This window comes from Chiloscyllium plagiosum, chromosome 35 (assembly GCF_004010195.1).
Source record: "Chiloscyllium plagiosum isolate BGI_BamShark_2017 chromosome 35, ASM401019v2, whole genome shotgun sequence".
Taxonomy (NCBI): Eukaryota; Metazoa; Chordata; class Chondrichthyes; order Orectolobiformes; family Hemiscylliidae; genus Chiloscyllium; species Chiloscyllium plagiosum.
Window position 1 is genome coordinate 3614154 of NC_057744.1, and position 23293 is coordinate 3637446.

The 23293-nt window shown below is 44.8% G+C and overlaps 1 protein-coding gene across 20 annotated transcripts in view; it reads left to right on the top strand.

The window, feature by feature from the left end:
* The window catches only part of phldb1b (pleckstrin homology-like domain, family B, member 1b), a 372433-nt gene that overhangs the window by 113216 nt on the left and 235924 nt on the right, over positions 1-23293 (top strand). For all 20 annotated transcript variants that reach the window (XM_043676461.1, XM_043676462.1, XM_043676471.1 and 17 more), the window contains exons 2-3: positions 6153-6254; positions 18589-18712. In XM_043676461.1, the coding sequence (XP_043532396.1) occupies positions 6153-6254; positions 18589-18712 (226 nt within the window). The remainder of the gene's footprint in view (positions 1-6152; positions 6255-18588; positions 18713-23293) is intronic.

Here is a 23293-nt window from a genome sequence, read left to right on the forward strand (position 1 = left end):
AGGCATCTGGATGGGTATATGAATAGGAAGGGTTTGGAGGGATAGGGCTGGGTGCTGGCAGGTGGGACTAGATTAGGTTGGGATATCTGGTCCATATGAATGGGTTGGACTGAAGGGTCTGTTTCCATGCTGTACATTTCTATGACTCTATGACCTGCAGTTGGAAGTGGGAGGGCTAGGAGGAACTGAAGAGTAAAGTGCAAGAGTGTGAGAAGTGAAGACGTGAGAGAGGGAGCTACTCTTCACCAAATCCTTACCACAACGTGTTTCATTCATCGGTCTGTTCACCGTCAATAATTGCCTCCTGCAGGGGCGCACTTAGCCCTGCTCTGATTCGGCACAGCACAGGAGCTGATAGGCTTTTGAAAGGACTTGGGGAGTAAGGAGGAACGGGGCAGTGAGTTGGATGATCAACCATGATCATATTAACAGTGGAGCAGGTTGAAAGGGCTGAATGGGCTATTCCTGCTCCTGTCATGTGCATGTCTCTTGGTCACACATTGGTACCTTCTCTATGTGTTAGTGAATGAGTTCAGGTTGGGCTCTATGGTCTGTATCCAATCCTGACCACCTTGTGCTCTCACGTTCACTCTCTGCTGCTTTCACTGTAGACCTGATCTTTGTCTTCCAACCCAGCTTCTCCCAAGCTCTTACCTCTCAAGAGAACAGATGCATTTATTTATATTGCATTTATGTGGCACATTTTCTGAGTGCTGCACTGGCTGAAATGCCAGAAAGGGAATATAGATAACCCTGGAATTACAGACCAGGCAGTCTTACATCTGTGGTGTGCAAAGTATTGGAGAGAATTCTGAGAGACAGGATTTACGATTACTTGGAAACCATAGTTTGATTAGAGATGGTCAGCATGGCTTTGTGAGGGGCAGGTTGTGCCTCACAAACCTTATTGAATTATTTGAGGATATGACAAAGCACATTGATGAAGGTAGAGCAGTGGATGTGGTGTACATGGATTTTAGCAAGGTGTTTGATAAGGTTCCCCATGGTTGGCTCATTCAGAAAGTAAGGCGGCATGGGATACAGGGAAACCTGTCTGTCTGGATACAGAATTGGCTATCCCATAGAAGACAGAGGGTGATGGTAGATGGAAAGTATTCAGCCTGGAGCTCAGTGGCTAGTGTGTTCCGTAAGGATCGGTTCTGGAACCTCTACTCTTTGTGATGTTTATAAGTGACTTGGATGAGGAAGTGGAAGGGTGGGTTAGTAAGTTTGCCGATGACACGAAGGGTGGTGGAGTTGTGGATAGTGTGGAGGGCTGTTGTAGGTTGCAATGGGACATTGACAGGATGCAGAGCCGGACTGATAAATGGCAGATGGAGTTCAACCTGGAAAAGTGTGAAGTGATTCATTTTGAAAAGTCAAATTTGAATGCAAAATACAGGGTTAAAGACAGGATTTTTGGCAGTGTGGAGGAACAAAGGGATCTTGGGGTCCAAGTCCATAGATCCCTCGAAGTTATCACCCAAGTTGATCAGGTTATTAAGAAGATGTATGGTGTGTTGGCTTTCATTAGCAGTGGGATTGAGTTTAAGAGCTGCGAGGTTATGCTGCAGCTCTATAGAGTCCTATTTAGATCACATTTGGAATATTGTGTTCAGTTCTGGTCGCCTCATTATAGAAAAGATGTGGAAGCTTTAGAGGGTGCAGAGGAGATTTACCATGATGCTGTCTGGACTGGAGGGCATGTCTTATGAAGAAAAGTTGAGGGAGTTAGGGTTTTACTCATTGGAGCGAAGGAGGATGAGAGGTGACTTGACAGAGGTGCACTAGATGATGAGAGGCAGAGATAGGGTGAATAGCCAGAGATTTTCTCCCAGGGCGGAAGTGGCTGTCACAAGGTGGCATAATTTTAAGGTAATTGGAGGAAGGTTTAGGGGAGATGTCAGAGGAAGGTTCTTTACACAGAGAGCGGTGGGTGCTTAGAATGCACTGCCAGCAGTGGTAGTAGAGTCAGATACTTTAGGGATATTTAAGCGACACTTGGATAGGCACATGGAAGATAGTAAAATGAAGGGTGTGTAGGTTAGTGTGATCTTAGAGTAGGAAAGAAGGCCAGCACAACATTGAGGGCCAAAGGGCCTGTACGCTGTGCTGGACTGTTCTATGTTCTATTGTGTAGACGTTAAACAATCTGCCCTCTCAGATGTTCGTAAAAATCCCACAGCCAGCGTTTCAAAGAGAAACAGGAGAGGTTGCTATTTGTTCTGGTCAATATTCATCTCTTGGTCAACATCCCAAAGGTAGATCATCTGGTTACGACCACATTGCTGTTTGACTTCAGAAGAATCATATTGCACTCGAACGTTAACTCGGTTTCTGTCTCCACAAATGCTGCCAGACCTGCTGAGTTTCTCCAGCACTTTCTGTTATTGATTTAGATTTCCAAAATCTGCAGAATTTTACTTCCAGCTGTTAGTGGGAGCTTGCTATGCCCAAATTGTTGACTTTTAACTGTCCTCTGGGCAATTAGGAATGGGCATTAAATGCTGTCCTAGCCAGCGAGTGACAGAAAAGTTGGCCCCCACATTTGCTTCTGTGCAACAGGACAGTGAGCACAGTAATGGCTGTGAAGCACTTTCTAATATCCTGAGATTGTGCAAGGTGCTACACGAATGCAAGATCCTTCCTCTTTCACACACCAGTGCTCTGTGTAATTGGGACGGTGAGTCAGAGCAGCCTTAAAGGATTTGACTCTGAATAATTGAATTCACACACGTTGTGGTTTCATGGGGAGCGCGATGGGAGGAGTTTGGTGTAATCTGTGCTTCTCCCTGCAGTTCCCTGACTCCCTGAGTCTCTGGTGGCTGCACTGATAATTGCTTCCATTATCAAATCCCCTCATTAAAACTGTTGCAAGTCATGTTGCTGTGTTGCTATGGAGCTGAACTCAGTCATGGTCTGTCACCAGTCCATGTCTGTGCCGTGTGGAGAGCTAGCAGAGTGGGAATGGCCTGGTGGACCTAACAGTTGGGATTGGAAATACTGACCAGTGGGAGGAGAACGTTTAGCTCACTTTGCATTTCCTCGGCTCATGCAGATTGAAGATTTGCTTTCTCTTTGTGCGGAATGCAAGTCAGCAGGTTTCCAGGATGTCTGTCACTGACTCTGTTTTTAAAAGCAAAACTATTTAACCCGTGAGGTTTGTTAATGACTGATAGGCCTGTCTAATCAGAGCAGGGCTGTCACATAGAACAGAGCAAAGACCATGGAACAGTATGTAGATAGGCCCTTTTGCCCACCATGATGCCATTCTATACTAATCCCACCTGCCTGCTCACAGTCCATGTCTCTCTGCTCTCTGCCTGTTCATGTGTCTGTCTAAATGCCTCTGAAACGCTGCTATTGTATCTGATTCGACCTCCTCCTCTGGCAGTACCTACCACCCTCTGTGTACAAAACGTCACTCACTCATTCTCCTTTAAACATTTCCCTGCCCGTCTTAAACCTGTGAGCCCTCCCCACAGTATTTCCACCAATGGATAACAACTCCGTCCTGTCTATGCCTTAGAATCCTACAGACTTCTATCAGGTTGTCCCTCAGCCTCTGACACTCGAATCAAAACAAAGCAAACGTAGGGACTCAAACTTCCTAAGAGTCCTGCCACTTACTGCATACTTTTCTCTTGCATTTGACCTCCCAAACTCCATCATCTCACACATATCCGAATTAAACTCCCGCTGCCATTTCTCCTCTCAACTTCCCAGCTGATCTACATCCAGCTGTATGCTTCGAAAACCTTACTCACTATCCACAATTTTCACGACTTACTAATCAGGCCACCTACATTTTCACCCAAGTCATTTATATAAATTGCAAACAACGGGGCTCCCAGCACTGAACCCTGCCGTACACCCACAGGTACAGATCTCCAGTCAGAATAACACCCCTCCACAGCTACCCTCTGTCTTACATCACCAAGCCAATTTTATGCGCAACTTACCAACTCACTGTAGATCATAGAATCCCGACAGTGTGGGATCCCACATGACTTAACCTTCTGAACCACCCTACCATGAAGGACCTTGTCCAATGCTTTAGTAAAGTCCACGTAGACAACATCCACTGCCCTACGTTCATCAATCATCTTCATCACTACCTCAAAAAAGCTCAATCAGATTTATGAGACAAGACCTCCTCCCACACAAAGCCTATCCCTAATAAATCCATTCTTTTCCAAATGCGAATAAATCCTATCTATAAGAATTTTTTCCAATGATTCCCCCCCCCACCCTATGTCAGGCTCAGTGGCCTATAATATCCTGGATGATCCCTGTTTGTGTCTCTCCTGGTTCAGTGCTTGTAACCATTAACTGGCTTCACTATTACCCAAAGCATATTAACATCAGGAATTCATTCTTCACTACCAGAACCGTACAGCAAAAAAGGAGAAATGTAGCGGGAACTCTGGAAAGGTTGAACACTGGATCACAGAAGGGCAGCCAAAGAGAGTCAGATCCACAAGGAAACCATTCAGCCTATCTGTGTCTGTGTTAACCCTCCAAGGGAACAATTCATGCTCCACCTTCTTCCCATAACCCTGCATTTTCTTCCTTTTCCAGACATAATCCAATTCCCACTCAAATGCCTCGATTGAACCTGCACTCATTCTTAGGCAGCACATTCCATGCTCCCAAAAAGCTCCTGACTTCATCTTATTATTGTTTTTAATCATTATTATTATTTGAAGAATTCCCTTTTCCTCATCTGTTTATCTGGCTCCTTCTAACACATGAACATTGTTCACTCAACCAGTCCTTTCAGCAGCAGGTTCCTCCTTCCTCGATGAAGAGAATTCTCCCAAATTCCTGATTGGATTTATTCGTGATGGCCTTATATTTCTGGTTACTAGTTCCTGTCTCCTCCACATACAGAAACCTATGCTCTCTCTTTACCATATTAATTAAGCCTTTTCATAATTTTAAAGATTTCTAATAAGTCACCTGTCAGTCTTCTCTTTTCTGGAGAAAACAGCTCCAACCCATGCAGTCTTTCCTAATTTTTAAATAAACATTCAGTTCTGCTAGCATCTTGGTCAATCGTTTTTGCACCTTCTCCAGTGTCTGTCTATCCAGAGGTATCCCTGTCCTCCAAAGGGTGTGCACTGATACTGAAGCAAAATCTGGCAGATGCTGGGAATCTGAGACAAAAACGGAAGGTGCTGAAGAAACTCAGCAGGTCTGGCAGCAACTGTAGAGAGGGAAACAGCGTTAATGTCTCAGGTTTGATATGAAGAATGGAAGTTGCCTTTTGAATGTAAATCTCCTGCTCTCTGAGGAATAATCTGCGATGATCGATGGGGTCTGGATGTGGGAGACAGCCTGTATCAGCTGATTAACTCTCAGAACCCAATGCTAGCTGCAATGTCCTGACCAATTGTTCTTCCATTTGATTTATTTTCATCCAGATCAGTTTGGTAACACTCTCCCCGAATCACAAAGAGGGTGGGTTAAGATCCAATTTAAATACAAGTACACTGTTGATGCCGATAGGTCAGTGAAGCGCTGAAGGAGTGTTGTGTACAGTAAGGGTTCTGAAAGAGTTAACGTTGAAGGTACATTAAGCTCCACCCAATCTGATGATGCCAGTCGGTATTATGGCGGAGAGAAGGGCAAGTTTATATAAGGTGTCGATGGAGATAGACATGTCATCTCTGGCTCCTGATAATTGTGATGATGTCTAACTAATCGATTGTATCTATTGCCTTTGTGCAGTAAACTACCAATGGCTTCTTCTTAATCCTCTCTTGTGGTCTGTCCTCTATCGCTGATAATTAGACTCAGCATACAGAGCAGGATTGGGGACAGTGACCTATCAGAGGTTTGTACCCAGAGCCTAATGTTTACAGAGGAAGAATCTCCTGCTCTTCTTCAAAGAAGTGGCACCTCAGAGGGAAGACCAGTCTACATTTAATACCTTAATTGAAAGATGGCACCTAGAACAATGCAGCACTCCCTCTGCACTGCACGTGGATGTCAGCCTAGATTTTGTGCTCCATACTGTGGAGGAAGTGGGATTTGAACCCATGACGTATTGGCTGAGAGCTGAGAGTATTGTATGAAGAAATCCTGGGAAGCACCTCATGTGAGAATTTAAACAAAATAACACTTACCCTTCTCTTTCTTCCTTTCAGGATATCCAGGAGTGTGAAGGAGCCATTGTAAATGATGTGATCATGGACAACACAAACAGAAACACGGTTAGCCAAATGAAAAAATCGCAGAAAATTATTCAGGTAAGACATGTTAGTTGAGCAATAACAGTGACTGAACTTGAGTATTTGCAGGCAGTTTGATCTTTAGCCAAAGTCCGCGCGGACAGCCGATTCTGAGATAGAGTGGTTTACAGTGAGGTTCAGTGAAATACAAAATATCAGCACAGACACAACATCACCTGCTGCAGGTTCATTGTAACATTGTCAGCCATGAGTCAGTGTGGAGCCCTCTCAACAATGAAAGCTTCACTCCAGATACCTGAGCACAAAATCCACACCAATACTGCCAGTGTGGTACTGAAAAGAATGCTACACTGCCAGAGGTACTCTCTCCCAGATGAGACATAAGCACTCTCACCTGGACATAAAGGATCCTATGGCACTATCTTGAAGAAGAGGAAGAGAGTCTCCTGGTTAATATTTTTACATAACTAATTCCCCTTAAACAAATTATATGGTCAGCCTTATTATTGTTAGCAACAGCTTCCTGTGTGCCAATTGGCTGACAAGTGCCTTCAGCATTTCATGTGGAATGCTCTGCACCAAATGTGGTACTGCATTGTGAAAAGTGCTGTGAAAATGGAGTTTTTCTCCGTGTGCCGTCATGAGCACAGGTTAGTGAGTTACCTTTTAGCCGCTTGCATGAAATGGATCGGTCTGTCTCTCATTCTCTCCAAGATCTGCCTCCCACTCAAAATCCTTTGGCACATTCTGAAGTAGTGCAAGCATTTGTAAAAGTGCAAATGTTTTCTTTTTCTAAAGTGTAACAAGAAACAAGTGTGATTTTCATAAGAAGTGTTGGTAAGGACAGACAAAACTTTAAGGGAAGAAGCGGTTGATCAAAGAATGTTTCCTCTTGTGAGCAAGACAACGGTGAGGAAGCACAGTTTAAAAATAAAGGAGCCTCCCATTTAAGAAGGAGATAAGGAGGATTTTAAACATTTTGACAGAGGCAGGAACTATTGCAATATTTAAGAAGTATTTAGGTGAACACTTTAAATGTCATAGCTACAAGACTATGGGCCAATTGCTGGGAGTGTTAGAGTAAATAGGTGCTTGATAGAGTCAAAGAGTCATAGGGATGTACAGCATGGAAGAAGACCCTTCAGTCCAACCCGTCAATGCCGACCAGATATCCCAACCCGATCTAGTCCCACCTCCAGCACCCATGCCAAGATCCCTCCAAACCCTTCCTATTCATATACCCTCCAAATGCCTTTTAACAGTTGCAATTGTACCAGCCTCCACCACTTCCTCTGGCAGCTCATTCCATACATGTACCACCCTCTGTGTGAAAAGGTTGCCCCGTAGGTCTCTTTTATATCTTTCCCCTCTTACCCGAAACCTATGCCCTCTAGTTCTGGACTCCCCGACCCCAGGGAAAAGACTTTGTCTATTTACTCTATCCATGCCCCTCATGATTTTATAAACCTCTATAAGGTCACCCCTCAGCCTCCGACGCTCCAGGGAAAACAGCCCCAGCCTGTTCAGCCTCTCCCTATAGCTCAAATCCTCCAACCCTGGCAACACCCTTGTAAATCTTTTCTGAGCCCTTTCAAGTTTCACGATAGGAAGGAGACCAGAATTGCATGCAAGATCCTGTTGTAATCTGAGGTAACCTTCTTCGCTTCCACTGCACCTATGGCTGGTATGAATATAATGGGCCAAATGGCCTCGTTCTATGCTGTAATACTCTATGACTAATATTGAATGGCGAAGCAGACTCGAGAGGCTGAATGGTTTACATGTGCTTTTAGTGTGTCCATTTGTATGTAATTAACTTGCCTGTGTTGTGACCCACACTCAGGTGATGAATCTTGTCCGAAATTGGTGAGCCTGAATTTGGAAAGTTACTTTAGGTACTCATTCCACAACATTCCCCATTGAGGGGATTTTGTAACCATATGAACCAAATAATTTATATATATCTCTGTGCTAAATTTTTACAATGTGTGTTAAATAAAAATCAAAGTTCATGTTCACTGGAATTCAGACAGGAGGAGACCTAGACATGGTATTCTTTCATGGAATATGGGTGTAACTCACCCATTTATTAACCATCCTTAATTGTCCTTGAGTGGGATGCTGGAAAAGCACAGCAGGTCAGGCAGCATCCGAAGAGCAGGAGAGTTGATGTTTCGGACATAAGCCCTTCATAAGCCTCATTCCTGATGTAGGGCTTATGCCTGAAATGTCGATTCTCCTGCTCCTCGGATGCTGCCTAACCTGCTGTGCTTTTCCAGCACCACACTCTTGACTGATCTCCAGCATCTGCAGTCCTCACTTTCTCCGAACTGTCCTTGAACCCAGTAACTTGCTATGGGGCAACTGAGAGTTGGTGGCAGGATTGGTAAGGTCTTTGATTTCAGCATCTCATCCAGGAGTCAGTATCCTTAACAGCACAGCACTCACCTGCTCCAGCACTAGACTGTCAGTCTTGGTTACATGCTCAGATCTCTGGAGTGAGACTTAAACTCCCACTGAGTGAATTACATTGTTAAATGTGATTTCCTGCCTTTACCCACAATGCTCTCTGGTGGGCCCCACAGTCACTGATTAAATACAGGTATCAGATGCCATCACCGATACTGAACAATACCGTGTCTGTCGGACTGTTGAATGAACCTGTTGATTTGGTTTGATTGATTTGATGTGATTTATTATTATCACTTGTACTGAGATACAACAAAAGGTATTGTTTTGAACGCTTGTCGGATGTGAGAGTTGAGGGAGAATTTACGTGTTACTGAGGATTATATCTGCAATAAATCCCATTCATTGCGAATCCTATCAGATCGAATGGATCAGTTGGAGAGACAGTTAGAGGCAATGAGAAATTTACAAGAGCAAGGGGGTGTGATGGATGGCAGTTATAGGAAGGGGGAAAAGTTGCAGATACAGTCACATAGATGGGTTAACTCCAGGAAAGGTAAGAGAGGTAGGCAGGTAGTGCAGGAATCTTCTGTGGCTATCCCCATTTCAAACAGGTATGCTGTTTTGGAAATGTAGGGTGTGATGGATTCTCAGGGGAATGTAGCACGAACAGCCAAGTTTCTGGTATTGAAACTGACTCTAATGCAACAAGAGGTACGTCGGCTTCCAAGAGATCAACTGTGTTAGGGGATTCTCTAGTCCGAGGTACAGACAGACGTTTCTGTGGCCAGCAGAGAAAAAGCAGAATCGTGTGTTGTTTCCCTGGTGCCAGGATCAAGGATGTCTCAGAGAGGGTGCAGAATGTTCTCACGGGGGAGAGGGGCCAGCAGGAGGTCATTGTACACATTGGAGCCAATTACATAGGAAGGGAAAAGGTTGAGATTCTGAAGGGAGAAAATAGAGAGTTAAACATGAATTTAAAAAGAAGGTCCTCGAGAGTAGTAATATCTGGATTACTCCCGGTGCATCATACTAGTGAGGGCAGGAATAGGAGGATAGAACAGATGAATGCATGACTGAGGAGCTGGTATATGGGAGAAGGATTCACATTTTTGGATCATTGGAATCTCTTCTGGGGTAGAAGTGACCTGTACAAGAAGGATGGACTGCACCTAAATTGGAAGATGACTAATATACTGGCAGGGAAATTTGCCAGAGCTGCTTGGGAGGATTTAAACTAGTGGGGAGGTGGGTGGGACCCAGGGAGATAGTGAGTAAAGAGATCAATCTGAGATTGCTACAGTTGGGAAAAGGGGTGAGTCAAACAGTCAGGGCAGGCAGAGACAAAGCAGAGAACAAGGTAGGACTGATAAATTAAACTGCATTTATTTCAATGCAAGGGGCCTAACAGGGAAGGCAGATGATCTCAGGGCATGGTTAGGAACATGGGACTGGGATATCATTGCAATTACAGAAACATGGCTCGGGGATGGACAGGACTGGCAGCTTAATGTTCCAGGGTACAAATGCTACAGGAAGGACAGAAAGGGAGGCAAGAGAGATGGGGAAGTGGTGTTTTTGATAAGGGATAGCATTACAGCTGTACTGAGGGAGGATATTCCTGGAAATACATCCGGGGAAGTTATTTGGATGGAACTGAGAAATAAGAAAGGGATGATCACCTTATTGGGATTGTATTATAGACCCCCCTAATAGTCAGAGGGAAATTGAGAAACAAACTTGTAAGGAGATCTCAGCTATCTGTAAGAATAATAGGGTAGTTATGGTAGGGGATTTTAACTTTCCAAACATCGACTGGGACTGCCATAGTGTTTAGGGTTTAGATGGAGAGGAATTTGTTCAGTGTGTCAAGAAAATTTTCTGATTCAGTATGTGGATGTACCTACTAGAGAAGGTGCAAAACGTGACCTACTCTTGGGAAATAAGGCAGGGCAGGTGACTGAGGTGTCAGTGGGGGAGCACTTTGGGGCCAGCGACCATAATTCTATTAATTTTTAAATAGCGATGGAAAAGGATAGACCAGATCTAAAAGTTGAAGTTCTAAATTGGAGAAAGGCCAATTTTGACGGTATTAGGCAAGAACTTTCAAAAGCTGATTGGGCACAGATGTAAGCAGGTAAAGGGACGGCTGGAAAATGGGAAGCCTTCAGAAATGAGATAACAAGAATCCAGAGAAATTATATTCCTGTCAGGGTGAAAGGAAAGGCTGGTAGGTATAGGGAATGGTTGGATGACTAAAGAAATTGAGGGTTTGGTTAAGAAAAAGAAGGAAACATATGTAAGGTATAGACAAGATAGATCGAGTGAATCCTTAGAAGAGTATAAAGGCAGTAGGAGTATACTTAACAGGGAAATCAGGAGGGCAAAACGGGGACATGAGATAGCTTTGACAAATAGAGTTAGGGAGAATCCAAAGGTTGTTACAAATACATTATGGACAAAAGGGTAACTAGGGATTGAATAGGGCCCCTCAAAGATCAGCAAGGTGGCCTTTGTGTGGAGCCGCAGAAAATGTGGGAGATATTAAATGAGTATTTTGCATCAGTGTTTACTGTAGAAAAGGAAATGGAAGATAAAGAATATAAGGAAATAGATGGTGACATCTTGAAAAATATCCATTTTACACGGGAGGAAGTGCTGTTTGTCTTGAAAAATGTAAAAGTGGATAAATCCCCAGGACCTGATCAGGTGTACCCTAGAACTCTTTGGGAAGCTAGGGAAGTGATTGCTGGGCCTCTTGCTGAGATATTTGCATCATCGATAGCCACAGGGGAGGTGCCAGAAGACTGGAGTTTGGCTAACATGGTGCCACTGTTTAAGAAAGGAGGTAAGGACAAGCCAGGGAACTACAGACTAGTGACCCTGACCTCGGTGGTGGGCAAGTTGTTGGAGGGAGTCCTGAGAGACAGGGTGCACATGTATTTGGAAAGGCAAGGACTGATTAGGGATAGTCAAGGGCGGCACGGTGGCACAGTGGTTAGCACTGCTGCCTCACAGCGCCAGAGACCCGGGTTCAATTCCCGCCTCAGGCGACTGACTGTGTGGAGTTTGCATGTTCTCCCCGTGTCTGCGTGGGTTTCCTCAGGGTCCTCCGGTTTCCTCCCACAGTCCAAAGATGTGCAGGTCAGGTGAATTGGCCATGCTAAATTGCCTGTAGTGTTAGGTAAGTGGTAAAACGTAGGGGTATGGGTGGGTTTCGCTTCGGCGGGGCGGTGTGGACTTGTTGGGCCGAAGGGCCTGTTTCCACACTGTAAGTAATCTAATCTAATCTAATCAACATGGCTTTGTGCGTGGTTAATCATGTTTCACAAACTTGATTGAGTTTTTTGAATAAGTAACAAAGAGGATTGATGAGGGCAGAGCAGTAGATGTGATCTATATGGACTTCAGTAAGGTTCAACAAGGTTCCCCATGGGAGACTGATTAGCAAGGTTAGATCTCATGGAATACAGGGAGAACTAGCCATTTGGATACAGAACTGGCTCAAAGGTAGAAGACAGAGGGTGGTGGTGGAGGATTGTTTTTCAGACTGGAGGCCTGTGACCAGTGGAGTGACACAAGGTTCGGTGTTGGGTCTTCTACTTTTCGCCATTTATATAAATGATTTGAATGTGAGTGTAAGTGTTAGTAAGTTTGCAGATGACACCAGAATTGGAGGTGTAGTGGACGGCGAAGAAGGTTACCTCAGATTACAACAGGATCTGGATCATTTCGGCCAATGAGCTGAGAAGTGGCAGATGGAGTGTAATTTAGATAAATGGTTGATAGCTCATTGAAAGTGGAGTCGCAGGTAGATAGGATAGTGAAGAAGGCGTTTGGTATGCTTTCCTTTATTGGTCAGAGTATTGAGTACAGGAGTTGGGAGGTCATGTCATGGCTGTACAGGACATTGGTTAGGCCACTGTTGGAATATTGCATGCAATTCCGGTCTCCTTCCTATTGAAAGGATATTTTGAAACTTGAAAGGGTTCAGAAAAGATTTACAAGGATGTTGCCAGGGTTGGAGGATCTGAGCTATAGGGAGAGACTGGACAGGCTGGGGCTGTTTTCCCTGGAGCGTCGGAGGCTGAGGGGTGACCTGACAGAGGTTTATAAAATCATGAGGGGCATGGCTAGGGTAAATAGACAAAGTCTTTTCCCTGGGATGAGGGAGTCTAGAGCTAGAGGGCATAGGTTTAGGGTGAGAGGGGAAAGATATAAAAGAGACCTAAGGGACAATGTTTTCAGGCAGAGGGTGGTACGTGTATGGAATGAGCTGCCAGAGGAAGTGGTGGAGGCTGGTACAATTGCAACATTTAAAAGGCATTTGGATGGGTATATGAATAGGAAGGGTTTGGGGTGATATGGGCCGGGTGCTGGCAGGTGGGACTAGATTGGGTTGGGATATCTGGTCGGCATGGACAATCTGTTGTTGAAACTTTATTGCTGGAACAGCACAGCAGGTCAGGCAGCATCCAGGAAACAGGAGATTCGACGTTTCGGGCACAGGCCCTTCTTCAGGAAATCTGTTTCCAGGACAATCTGTTTCCATGTTGTGCATCTCTATGAGCTGATGACTCTAAATCATACCTTACAGAAGTACATCAGGGTAATAGAACAGAATGCAGAATATAGAGATCAACTCTACAGTATGAGAGATCTGTTCATCAGACTGATAACACGGGGAACTGTTCTTAAATCTCTTGGTACGTGTTTTCAATCCTTTGTATCTTCTGCCCGATGGAAGAGGGTGGAAGAGAGGATAACCAGGGTGGGAGGGCTCTTTGATGATGTTGGCTGCTTTCCTGAGGCAGCAGGAAGTGTAGATGGAGTCATCAAGTCAAACAGTATGGAAACAGCTCCTTTGGTCCAGCCAGTCAATAGAAGGAAGGCTGTTTGTGTGACGGACTGGGCTGCGTTCACAACTCTCTGTAATTTCTTCTGGTCTTGGGCAGAGCAGCTGTCATACCAAGCTGTGATGCCTCCAGGTAGGATGCTTTCGTTGGTGCATCTGTAAAAATTGGTAAGAGTCTTTGTGCTGAACCTCCTTAGCCTTGGAGGATGTACAGTCAGTTCTTCTATAATGCCATGGTTGTGTTCTTGTGCAGATTATAGAAAAGATTGCGCTTTAGCAACAGTGCTTAAAGTGTCGGCAATGTAATCGCAAGAAAAACTAACACATGGTTTAAAAGTTCACATTGTAGAAACAGCGTCCCCAATTCGTCAATCGTGTTACAATGAATTCACGTTGATGAAACATGCGTTATAGCAGAACGACCTGTCGAGGTGTTGATGTGCTTTGTTACTATAACGTCAATGTGGGTGGACCAGGACTGATTGTTGGTGATATTTACTCCTAGGAACTTGACGCTCTCCACCACCTCCACCCCAGCCCCAGCGATACATGCAATTGATACACCATTACATGTACTGACTGCAAAACGATTTCTTCATCATGCTGCTGTGTTCCAAATCACTTTCACTGTAATAGGATCATGTTAATCTTATTAGTGCAGCTATTACTTTGGAGATAGTGTGTCCCCCACTCCTCATAATGGGATGGAAGGATTTTCTCCAATCACAAAGTTTCCACATGATGCATGGACGGTGCCCCTGGCCGGTGAAGTTAAACAATATGAGGAGTGTTTACAACTCTGCGAATAGTTGCTCACAACAGACAGTATGGGAGGGTATTTAATTGAGGGAGGGGAAATTATACTGATCTTCAACAGGAGCTGTGGAGTATAAATTGGGAACGATTGCTCTACGGGAAAAACACAACAGAAATGTGGAGGCTGTTTAAGGAGCACTTGTTGCAAATGTTGGATAACTTTGTCCCACTGAGACAGGCAAGGAATGGTAAGGTGAGGGAGAACAGAGGAGCTCCTCATCGATAGGAGGAAGGAAGCTTACACAAGGTTGAAGAAGCAGGGATCTGGCACAGCTTTAGAGGATTACACGGTAGCTCAGAAAGAACTGAGGAGAGCTCGGAGGGGACATGGAAAAGCCTTGGTGAGACGGATTAGGGAAAACCCAAAGGTGTTCTACACTTACATGAGGAATTAAAGAATGATCAGAGAGGAGGTAGGGCTGATCAGGGATGGTGAGGGAACATGTCCTGGAGTCTGAAGAGGTAAGGGAGGCCCTAAATGAGTTTTTTACTTCAGTATTCATTAGAGAGAGGGACCTTGCTGATAGTAACCGTGGACCAGGTTAATAAGCTTGAACAGATTGATGTTAAAGAAGTGGATGTGCTAGAAATTCTTGGAAGCATCAAGACAGATAAGTCCTCAGGGCCAGAGCAGATAGATCCAAGGTTACTATGGGAAGTGAGGAATGAGATTGCTGCATCTCTGACGGTGATCTTTGCATCCTCACTTTCCACGGGAGTAATACCGGATGATTGGAAGGAGGTGAATGTTGTTTCTCTGTTCAAGAAAGGGAATAGGGAAATCCCTGGGAATTACAGACCAGTCCATCTTACATCTGTGGTAAACAAGGTACTTGAAAGGATTCTGAAAGATAGGATTTATGAGTATTTGGAAAAACATAGTTTGATTGAAGGTAGTCAGCACGGCTTTGAGAGGGGAAGGTCATGCCTCACAAGCCTTATTGAGTTCTTTGAGGATGTGACAAGTTGATGAAGGTCGAGCAGTGGATGTGGTGTATATGGATTTCAGTAAGGCATTTGAAAAGGTTCCCCAAGGTAGGCTCATTCAGAAAGTTAGGAGATATAGGGTACAGGAAAATTTGGCTGTCTGGATACAGAATTGGCTGGCCGAAAGAAGACAGCGAGTGGTAGTGGATGGAATGTATTCTGCCTGGAGGTCAGTGACCAGTGGTGTCCCGCAGGGATCTGTTCTTGGGCCTCTGCTCTTTGTACTTTTTATAAATTACTTGGATGAAGAAGCGGATGGGCTAGTAAGTTTGCTGATGTCACAAAGGTCGTCGGTATTGTAAATGGTATCAAGGGCTGTTGCAGGCTCCAACAAGACATTGACAGGATGCAGAGCTGGGCTGAGAAGTGGCAGGTGGGGTTCAACCTGGATAAATGCGAAATGATTCATTTTGGGAGGTCAAAAGACAGAACTCTTGGCAATATGGATGATCTTGGGCTGCACATACATAGATCCCTCAAAGTTGCCACCCAATTTGATCGGTTGTTAAGAAGGCGTATGATGCTTTGGCTTTCATTAACAGGGGGATTGAGTTTAAGAGCCACAAGGTTTTGCTGCAGCTCTATAAGACCCTGGTTAGACGACACTTGGAATATAGTGTCCAGTTCTGGTCGCCTCATTATAGGAAGGGTGTAGATGTTTTAGAGAGGGAGCAGAAGAGATTTATCAGGTTTACCAATGCTGCCTGCATTGGAGGGCTTGTCTTATGAAGAAAGGTTGATTGGGCTAAGGCTTTTCACACTGGAGAGAAGAAGGAAGAGAGGGACTTGATAGAGGTGTACAAGGTAATGAGAAGCATAGATAGAGTAGATAGCCAGAGACTTTCCCCCAGGGCGGAAATGGCTGTCACGAGGGGGTCATAATTTTAAGGTGATTGGAGGAAGGTGTAGGGGAGATGTCAGAGGTAGGTTCTTTACACAGAGTGATGAGTGCATGGAATGTACTGCCAGCGGTAGAGTCAGAGACATTAGGGACATTTAAGTGACTGCTGGATAAGCACATGGATGGTTGTAAATTGAGGGGTGTGTAGGTTAGGTTGATCTTGGATTAAGATAAATGCTTGGTACAATATCGAGGGCCGAAGGGTCTGTACTGTGCTCTACTTTTCACATACACACACACACACATGCTCACACACACACACACCTCCCTCCCCCGATGGGGTAGTGCCCCTGCCTTTGAGCCATGAGGCTGGGTTCAGGTTCCACCTGCTCCAGAGGGTGCTATAACATTTCTGCATGGGTTGATGACAAAGCAGACCCTCATCAACACAGTTCGCAGTAATTCAGGAATGATGTGGAGGTGCTGGTGTTGGACTGGAGTGGACAAGGTCAAAAGTCACACAACACCAGGTTATAGTCCTTCATCGAAGGGACAGTGCTCTGGAAGCTTATGATTTCAAACAACCCTGTTGGTGTTGTGTGACTTCTGACCTAATTCAGAAATAGTCAGTGCTTTCAGGCAGCTGGGTAGAAAGCCTTGGGGATAAACCAGAAAGTGAGATTTCTCTCTGCTGCAAATGGACAGATTGTCCAATGGGTCAGTCTGGAGATTGTGGGGGACAGGTACAATGCCTCAGATATATCATTCAGCCACAAGGCAGTTCAGTCTGCTGCAAAATGTGACATCAAGGAATGTAACAACTATTAGGCACTACCAGGCTTTAGCGGGTGGGTGGAAGGGAAGTCAGCATCTGTGGGATTGTAGTTGCCATGACATTATGAGCTGTCAGGTATTACCTGGGCACTATTAAAGAGAAACGAATGGTGTCTTGTTGCAGGTGCCCGCTCAGTGGGTGGTGTTCCCGCTGAGGTAGATGATGGTGAGTTCAGACCACTTTCAGGAATCTTTCATGCCGCCTGGGTGTTCCCATTACATGCTGTACTGCTTGGCAGTGCCAAGTGTTAAATGAGACATTAAACTGGCACTGACGATACCATCTCATGTAGCCATGGAGAATCATCCAGCAAACCCATGGAAGTTCTCTCCCAGTGCCGTGGCTAATACTTATCTCTCACTCAGAATCTCTCCAACAGCGTCTGTAGTTATGTATCTTGTGGCTGTTATGGGAACTTGCTGTGTGTCAGTTGGCTGCTGGGTTTCTTACAACACTTCGCAACACTTCAGAACCTCATAGATTGGCTGCAAAATGCTTTGGGGGAGCCTTCAGGTCATGAAAGGTGCTATATCAATGCAAGTTTGTTCCTTTTCATTAGCCTTCACATTAGCAGACACAGAAACAGATCACACTCTGCACTGATTCCCAACGTACTCTTGATCCACTGGGATGTATTTATCGGCAACTTCATCCCCTGCCATCGAATTGAGTCAATCACCCCACAGCAAAGATCTGTTGGGAATGGAGTGTTCTGGGGGCTGGGGGGGCTGAGGTAAGGACTTGGGGCTGGAAGAGGTGACAGAATTAGGAGAGGGCAAGGGAACTTAAACTGAGAAACTGAGGGCAAACATAGGCATTGGAAGGGGCATCTTTCTGGGAGTTTTGTTTATTTCTTTAGTAATTTGGGGTCCTATTGGCGCTCCTATGTATCTGTATGCTGACCACCTACAATGGAAACTTTCATTATAAATGTCAGTCATACCAAATTAAACCAAATCAAAATATGTTATCTGTGCACATGCTGTTTTTAATTATGTCAGGTCTATTGTCTGTGCTTTGAGTGGAATAGGTCTGTGCAGTCTTGGTGTTTAGAGGATTAAAAGGTGATTTCATTCAATCGTATCGCATTCTGCAGGATGGAAGCTGAAAGGCTGTTTCTGTGGTCACAAAATCTAGAACAAGAGAGCAGAGTCTCGGGACTAGAATTCAGCTGTATATAACTGAGGAAGAGCTGAAAATGTGTTGCTGGAACAACTTCAGGAATCTTCTTCCTGAAGAAGGGCTTATGCCCGAAACGTCGATTCTCCTGTTCCTTGGATGCTGCCTGACCTGCTGCGCTTTTCCAGCAACACATTTTCAGCTCTGATCTCCAGCATCTGCAGTCCTCACTTTCTCCTCCATAACTGAGGAAGAGAAAACTCCCCACTCACAGGCTGTGAATCCTTGGAATTCTCTCCCCCGGAGAACCAATGATGCTCAGTCATTGAGTCGGTTCCAAACTGAATCCAGTGGAAGTTTGGATCCTGTGGGGATCGGGTGGGAAAGGGAAGTTGAGAAGATTGACCATGTTTGCAGGAAATGGAGGAGCAGGTTCAAGGGACCCAGAGATTACTCCTGCTCCTATTGCTTCTGTCCTTATGTTATTCCAAGCCAACTGACATCATGCTGTTCTTTTTTTCCCTCTCAGAACACCCCTCTGGACCTTATTGACACCGGCAAGGGGCTGAAGGTACAAACGGACAAGCCTCACCTGGTTAGCCTGGGCAGTGGCCGTCTCAGCATCGCTGTCACATTGCTTCCTCTTGAAGAAGGTGAGAGGTGAAGGGTTGGATGCTGACGTTGGGTAGATGGGTCTGAACTGCAGGACTTTTCTTCAGAACCGTCCTAGACTCAGGACTCCAAACATTAATGCTGTTTCGCTGTCCACAGATGCTGCCAGACTTGCTGAGTCTCACGAGCACTTGCTGTTTTTAGTTTGGATTTCCAATACTTTGCTTTTTTAAGGTAGCTAAGCAGATCAGTGCTGGGAGAGACCCCTCAAACGGTGCTGTTTGGTGATCCTTTCCGATGATGCTGGTTCAACTTGTGCATGAGAGAAGTCTTTCCAATGCTCCTCAGTTATCTCTGCAGCATTCCGAATTTTACACTGTGCCCTCCAGGGATCAGTGCTGGGTGCTGTTTTGTTTGTCATTTTATATAAATGATTTGGATGAGAATATAGGAGGCATAGTTAGTCAATTTTGCTGATAACACCAAAAATGGTGTGTCGTGGACAGCGAAGAAGATTATCCAAGAGTACAAAGAGATCTTAATCGATTGGGTGAATGGGCTGAGGAGTGGCAGATGGAGTTTAATTTGGATAAATGTGAGGTATTGCATTTAGCTAAAACAAACAAGGGCAGGAGTTATACATTTGTAAGTAGGACCTTGGATTGTGTTATAGAACAGAGAGACCGAGAGGTTCAGGCCCATACTTTAAGGAAGTTTGCGACACATATAGATGGGATGGTTAAGAAGGTATTTAGTACACTTGACTTCGTTGCTCACACCTTCGTGTGTAGGAATTGAGATGTTATGTTGCGATTGTACAGGACATTGATGACGCTTCTCCAGGAACACTGTGTCCAATTCAGGTTGCCCTGTTATAGGAAGGATATTATTAAGCTGGGGAGGGTTCAGAAGAGATTTCCAGGATGTTGTCGGGAATGGAAGGCTTGAGTTACAGGGAGAGGCTGGATAAGCTGGGGCTTTTTTCACTGGAGCATAGGGATGACCTGATAGAGGTTTATAAAATCATGAGGGCTATGGGTAAGGTGAATGGCATGCGTCTTTACCCTCGGATAGGTGATTTCAAGACTAGGGGCATATTTTTAAGGAGGGAGGAGAAAGGTTTAGAAAGGACACGAGGGCATTTTTTTTCAATTCTATATAAGGAGGAAGAAGAGGAAATCCCTCTAAATCTTTAATGTCAAAGTATTAGGATTCCTCATAAACTTTGAAAAAAATCTGTCATTTAATTGCAGAGATTTGCTCTAGATACTCACTGAGAAGTAGTTTTCGAAACAAAAGGAAATGGAATAATTTAAACACATTCTCATTCCATGTTTATTTTAGTTTGATTGTGTTTTGAGAAGACCTACAGGCATCCCACTAGACATCATTGTGTGCAAAATGTCTTATCTTGAAGGCCCCTCCACCCTTGCTTTTGGGAACTAGTTTGGTGCTGGTATGGGGAGTGGGTAGGAGATTAAAGGATCAGATTAAATTTCTCTGGAAAGACTGCACTGAGACAGATAACAAGTTGTCTGAGCGCTGTTATCAGACCCAATCTCTGGGCACCACATCAAACAAGACTCTGAGTTTGCTTCTTTGGAGAGGTCAGCATTGTTTCACATTCAGTGGCATTTTTAACAACTGAGCAAGGGACAACTGACAAAAGACACTTCACAAAGCAGCTCTGTAACTTATTCATTTCTGTCCCTTGTAAGTGGAGACGTGAGGAAAGTACCTTTTGGAATGTTTGTCGTTCCTGCAAAATTGTGCGCTTTACCTGCACTGCAGGTTGCTACAAATTGCCTGATGAAGGAGCGTCGCTCCGAAAGCAGGTGTGCTTCCAATTAAACCTGTTGGACTATAACCTGGTGTTGTGTCACCCTCACCTTGACCTCCTTCCACCTATCGCATTTCCAACACCCCTCCCCCAAGTCCCTGCTCCCTACCTTTTATCTTAGCCTGCTGGACACACTTTCCTCATTCCTGAAGAAGGGCTTATGCCCGAAACTCGACTCTCCTGTTCCCTGGATGATGCCTGACCTGCTGCTGCTTGCTACAAATTGTGACTGTCTCATATAGAAGTTTACATCAGCTGATCAATTTTCTTGTCTCCTTGTTTGCACTGACATTTTTGTCATTGTTATAAATCGCACAACGTCAGGTACGCTCCAAAAGCTTGTGTTTTTAAATAAACCTGTTGGACTATAACCTGCTGTTATGTAATTTTTAACTTTGTTCACCCCAGTCCAACACCGGCTCCTGCACATCATTTTTCTCATTAACCACCTTTGTTTCTCTATGGTTTAGTTCATGTTCCAGATGAAACATTAAACAGTCTTCTCTCCCAGGGTGGAATGAAAATATCTAATGGCATTATTCTGAAGGGTATTCCTACTGAGATGGGGCTAATATTTATCTCTCACATAGCTTCACTAAGGCCAGATTGTAAGGACATAACATGTTCCTGTTGGTGGGAGCTTACTGTCTACGGCACGGTGGCTCAGTGGTTAGCACTGCTGCCTCACAGCACCAGGGTCCCAGGTTTGATTCCAGCCTCAGGCGACTGACTGTGTGGAGTTTGCACATTCTCCCCGTGTCTGTGCGGGTTTCCTCCGGGTGCTCCGGTTTCCTCCCACAGTCCAAAGATGTGCAGGTCAGGTGAATTGGCCACGCTAAATTGCCCATGGTGTTAGCTGCATTAGTCAGAGGGAAATGGGTCTGGGTGGGTTACTCTTCGGAGGGTCGGTGTGGACTGTTTGGGCCAAAGGGCCTGTTTCCACACTGTAGGGAATCTAATCTAAAATTGGCTGCCATGCTGCCTACATCACTAAACTGACTCCACCTCAAAGCTGTTGCATTGAAATACGCTTTGGGACTTGTGTGTGTGCGCGTGTGTGCGCGCCCATCTCACTGCATCTCTGCCATGATGTGGAGGAACTGGTGTTGGACTGGAGTGGACAAAGTTAAAAATCAGACAACACCAGGTTATAGTCCAACAGGTTTATTTGGAAGCTCTAGCTTTCGGAGGGCTGCTCCTTCATCAGGTGGTTAATCTGAAAGCTAGTGCTTCCAAATAAACCTGTTGGACTACAACCTGGTGTTGTGTGATTTTTAACTGTATGTCTGATTCAGTGTACTGTATTAGCACGTTTCTGTTTATAAATGTGTACGTGTGTGTGTCTGTGTCTGTTTATATGTGTCTGTGTATGTTTATTTAAGTACGTGTTTGCCTGTGTGTGTCTATAAGTGTGTCTAGGTCTAGTGCCTCTATGTATGTCAATACCTATATGTCTTTGTGTATGTGTACGTGTGTCTTTATGTGTGTGCGCATGTTGATGTCTGTGTGCATTTGTCTTTGTGCATGTGTGTCTACATCTGTATGCCTTTTTGTGTGTGCGTGTTGATGACTGCGTGTGTGTGTGTGCTTACACGTTGGAATGGTTATGCCGATTTGCTTCAGTTGTGGTTGAGAGCAATACCTGCCTGATATTTTTCCAGTTACGTCTCACTCCTCGAGTGAGCTCTGTCTTCACCAAAGTGGAAATTTCCCAATGACTGGCTCTCATTTCATGCAGTGTTTGACAGAGGTAATGATGACCCAGCTGCCATAAGCAGTGAAGCCCCGGGGCAGGGGAGGTGATGGTGTGATGCTGTTCATTTCCATCACAAACCAACAGTTCCTGACGCACTAGGGCTTTATCAACAGGAACAAAGCAGATCAGAGATGCCATCAGCTTAAAAACAAGCTCAAGGCTGAATGAAACTGACTACCAAAACAGTTCAGGACAATCTTCTTTGTAGTTTGTTTGGTTTAAGTACTGATTAGGAAGTAGGTTTGAAGATATATTGAGGTGCTGCATTTTGGGAAAGCAAACTTTTGCAGGATTTGTATATTAGAGTTGAAAAATGTGGTGTTGGAAAAACACAGCAGGTCAGGCAACATCCAAGGAGCAGGAGAATCTACGTTTCGGACATAAGCCCTTCTTCAGGAATGCTTATGCCCGAAATGTCGATTCTCCTGCTCCTCGGATGCTGCCGGCCTGCTGTGTTTTTCCAGCACCACATTTTTCAACTCTGGTACTCCAGCATCTGCAGTCCTCACTTTCTCCTAGGATTTATATATTTAATGGTAAGGTCCTAGGGACAATCACCTGATGAAGGAGCAGTGGTCTGAATGCTAGTGCTCTTAAATAAACCTATTGGACTATAACCTGGTGTTGTGTGATTTTTAACTTTGTCCACCCCAGTCCAACACTGACATCTCTAAATCAGTCCTAGGGAGTGTTGCTGAACAAAGAGACCTTGGAGTGCAGGTTCATGGCTCCTTGAATGTGGAGTTGCAGGTAGATAGGAGAGTGAAAAAGGCGCTTGGTATGCTTTCCTTTATTGGTCAGAATATTGAGTACAGGAGTTGGGAGATTCTGGATTAGTGGTGCTGGAAAAGCACAGCAGTTCAGGCAGCATCCGGAGTCCAGTAAAATCGACGTTTCAGACAAAAGCCCTTCATCAGGAATACAGGCAGAGTGCCTGGAGGGTGGAGAGATAAATGAGAGGAGGGTGGGGGTGGGGAGAAAGTAGCATAGAGTACAATAGGTGAGTGGGGGAGGGGATGAAAGTGA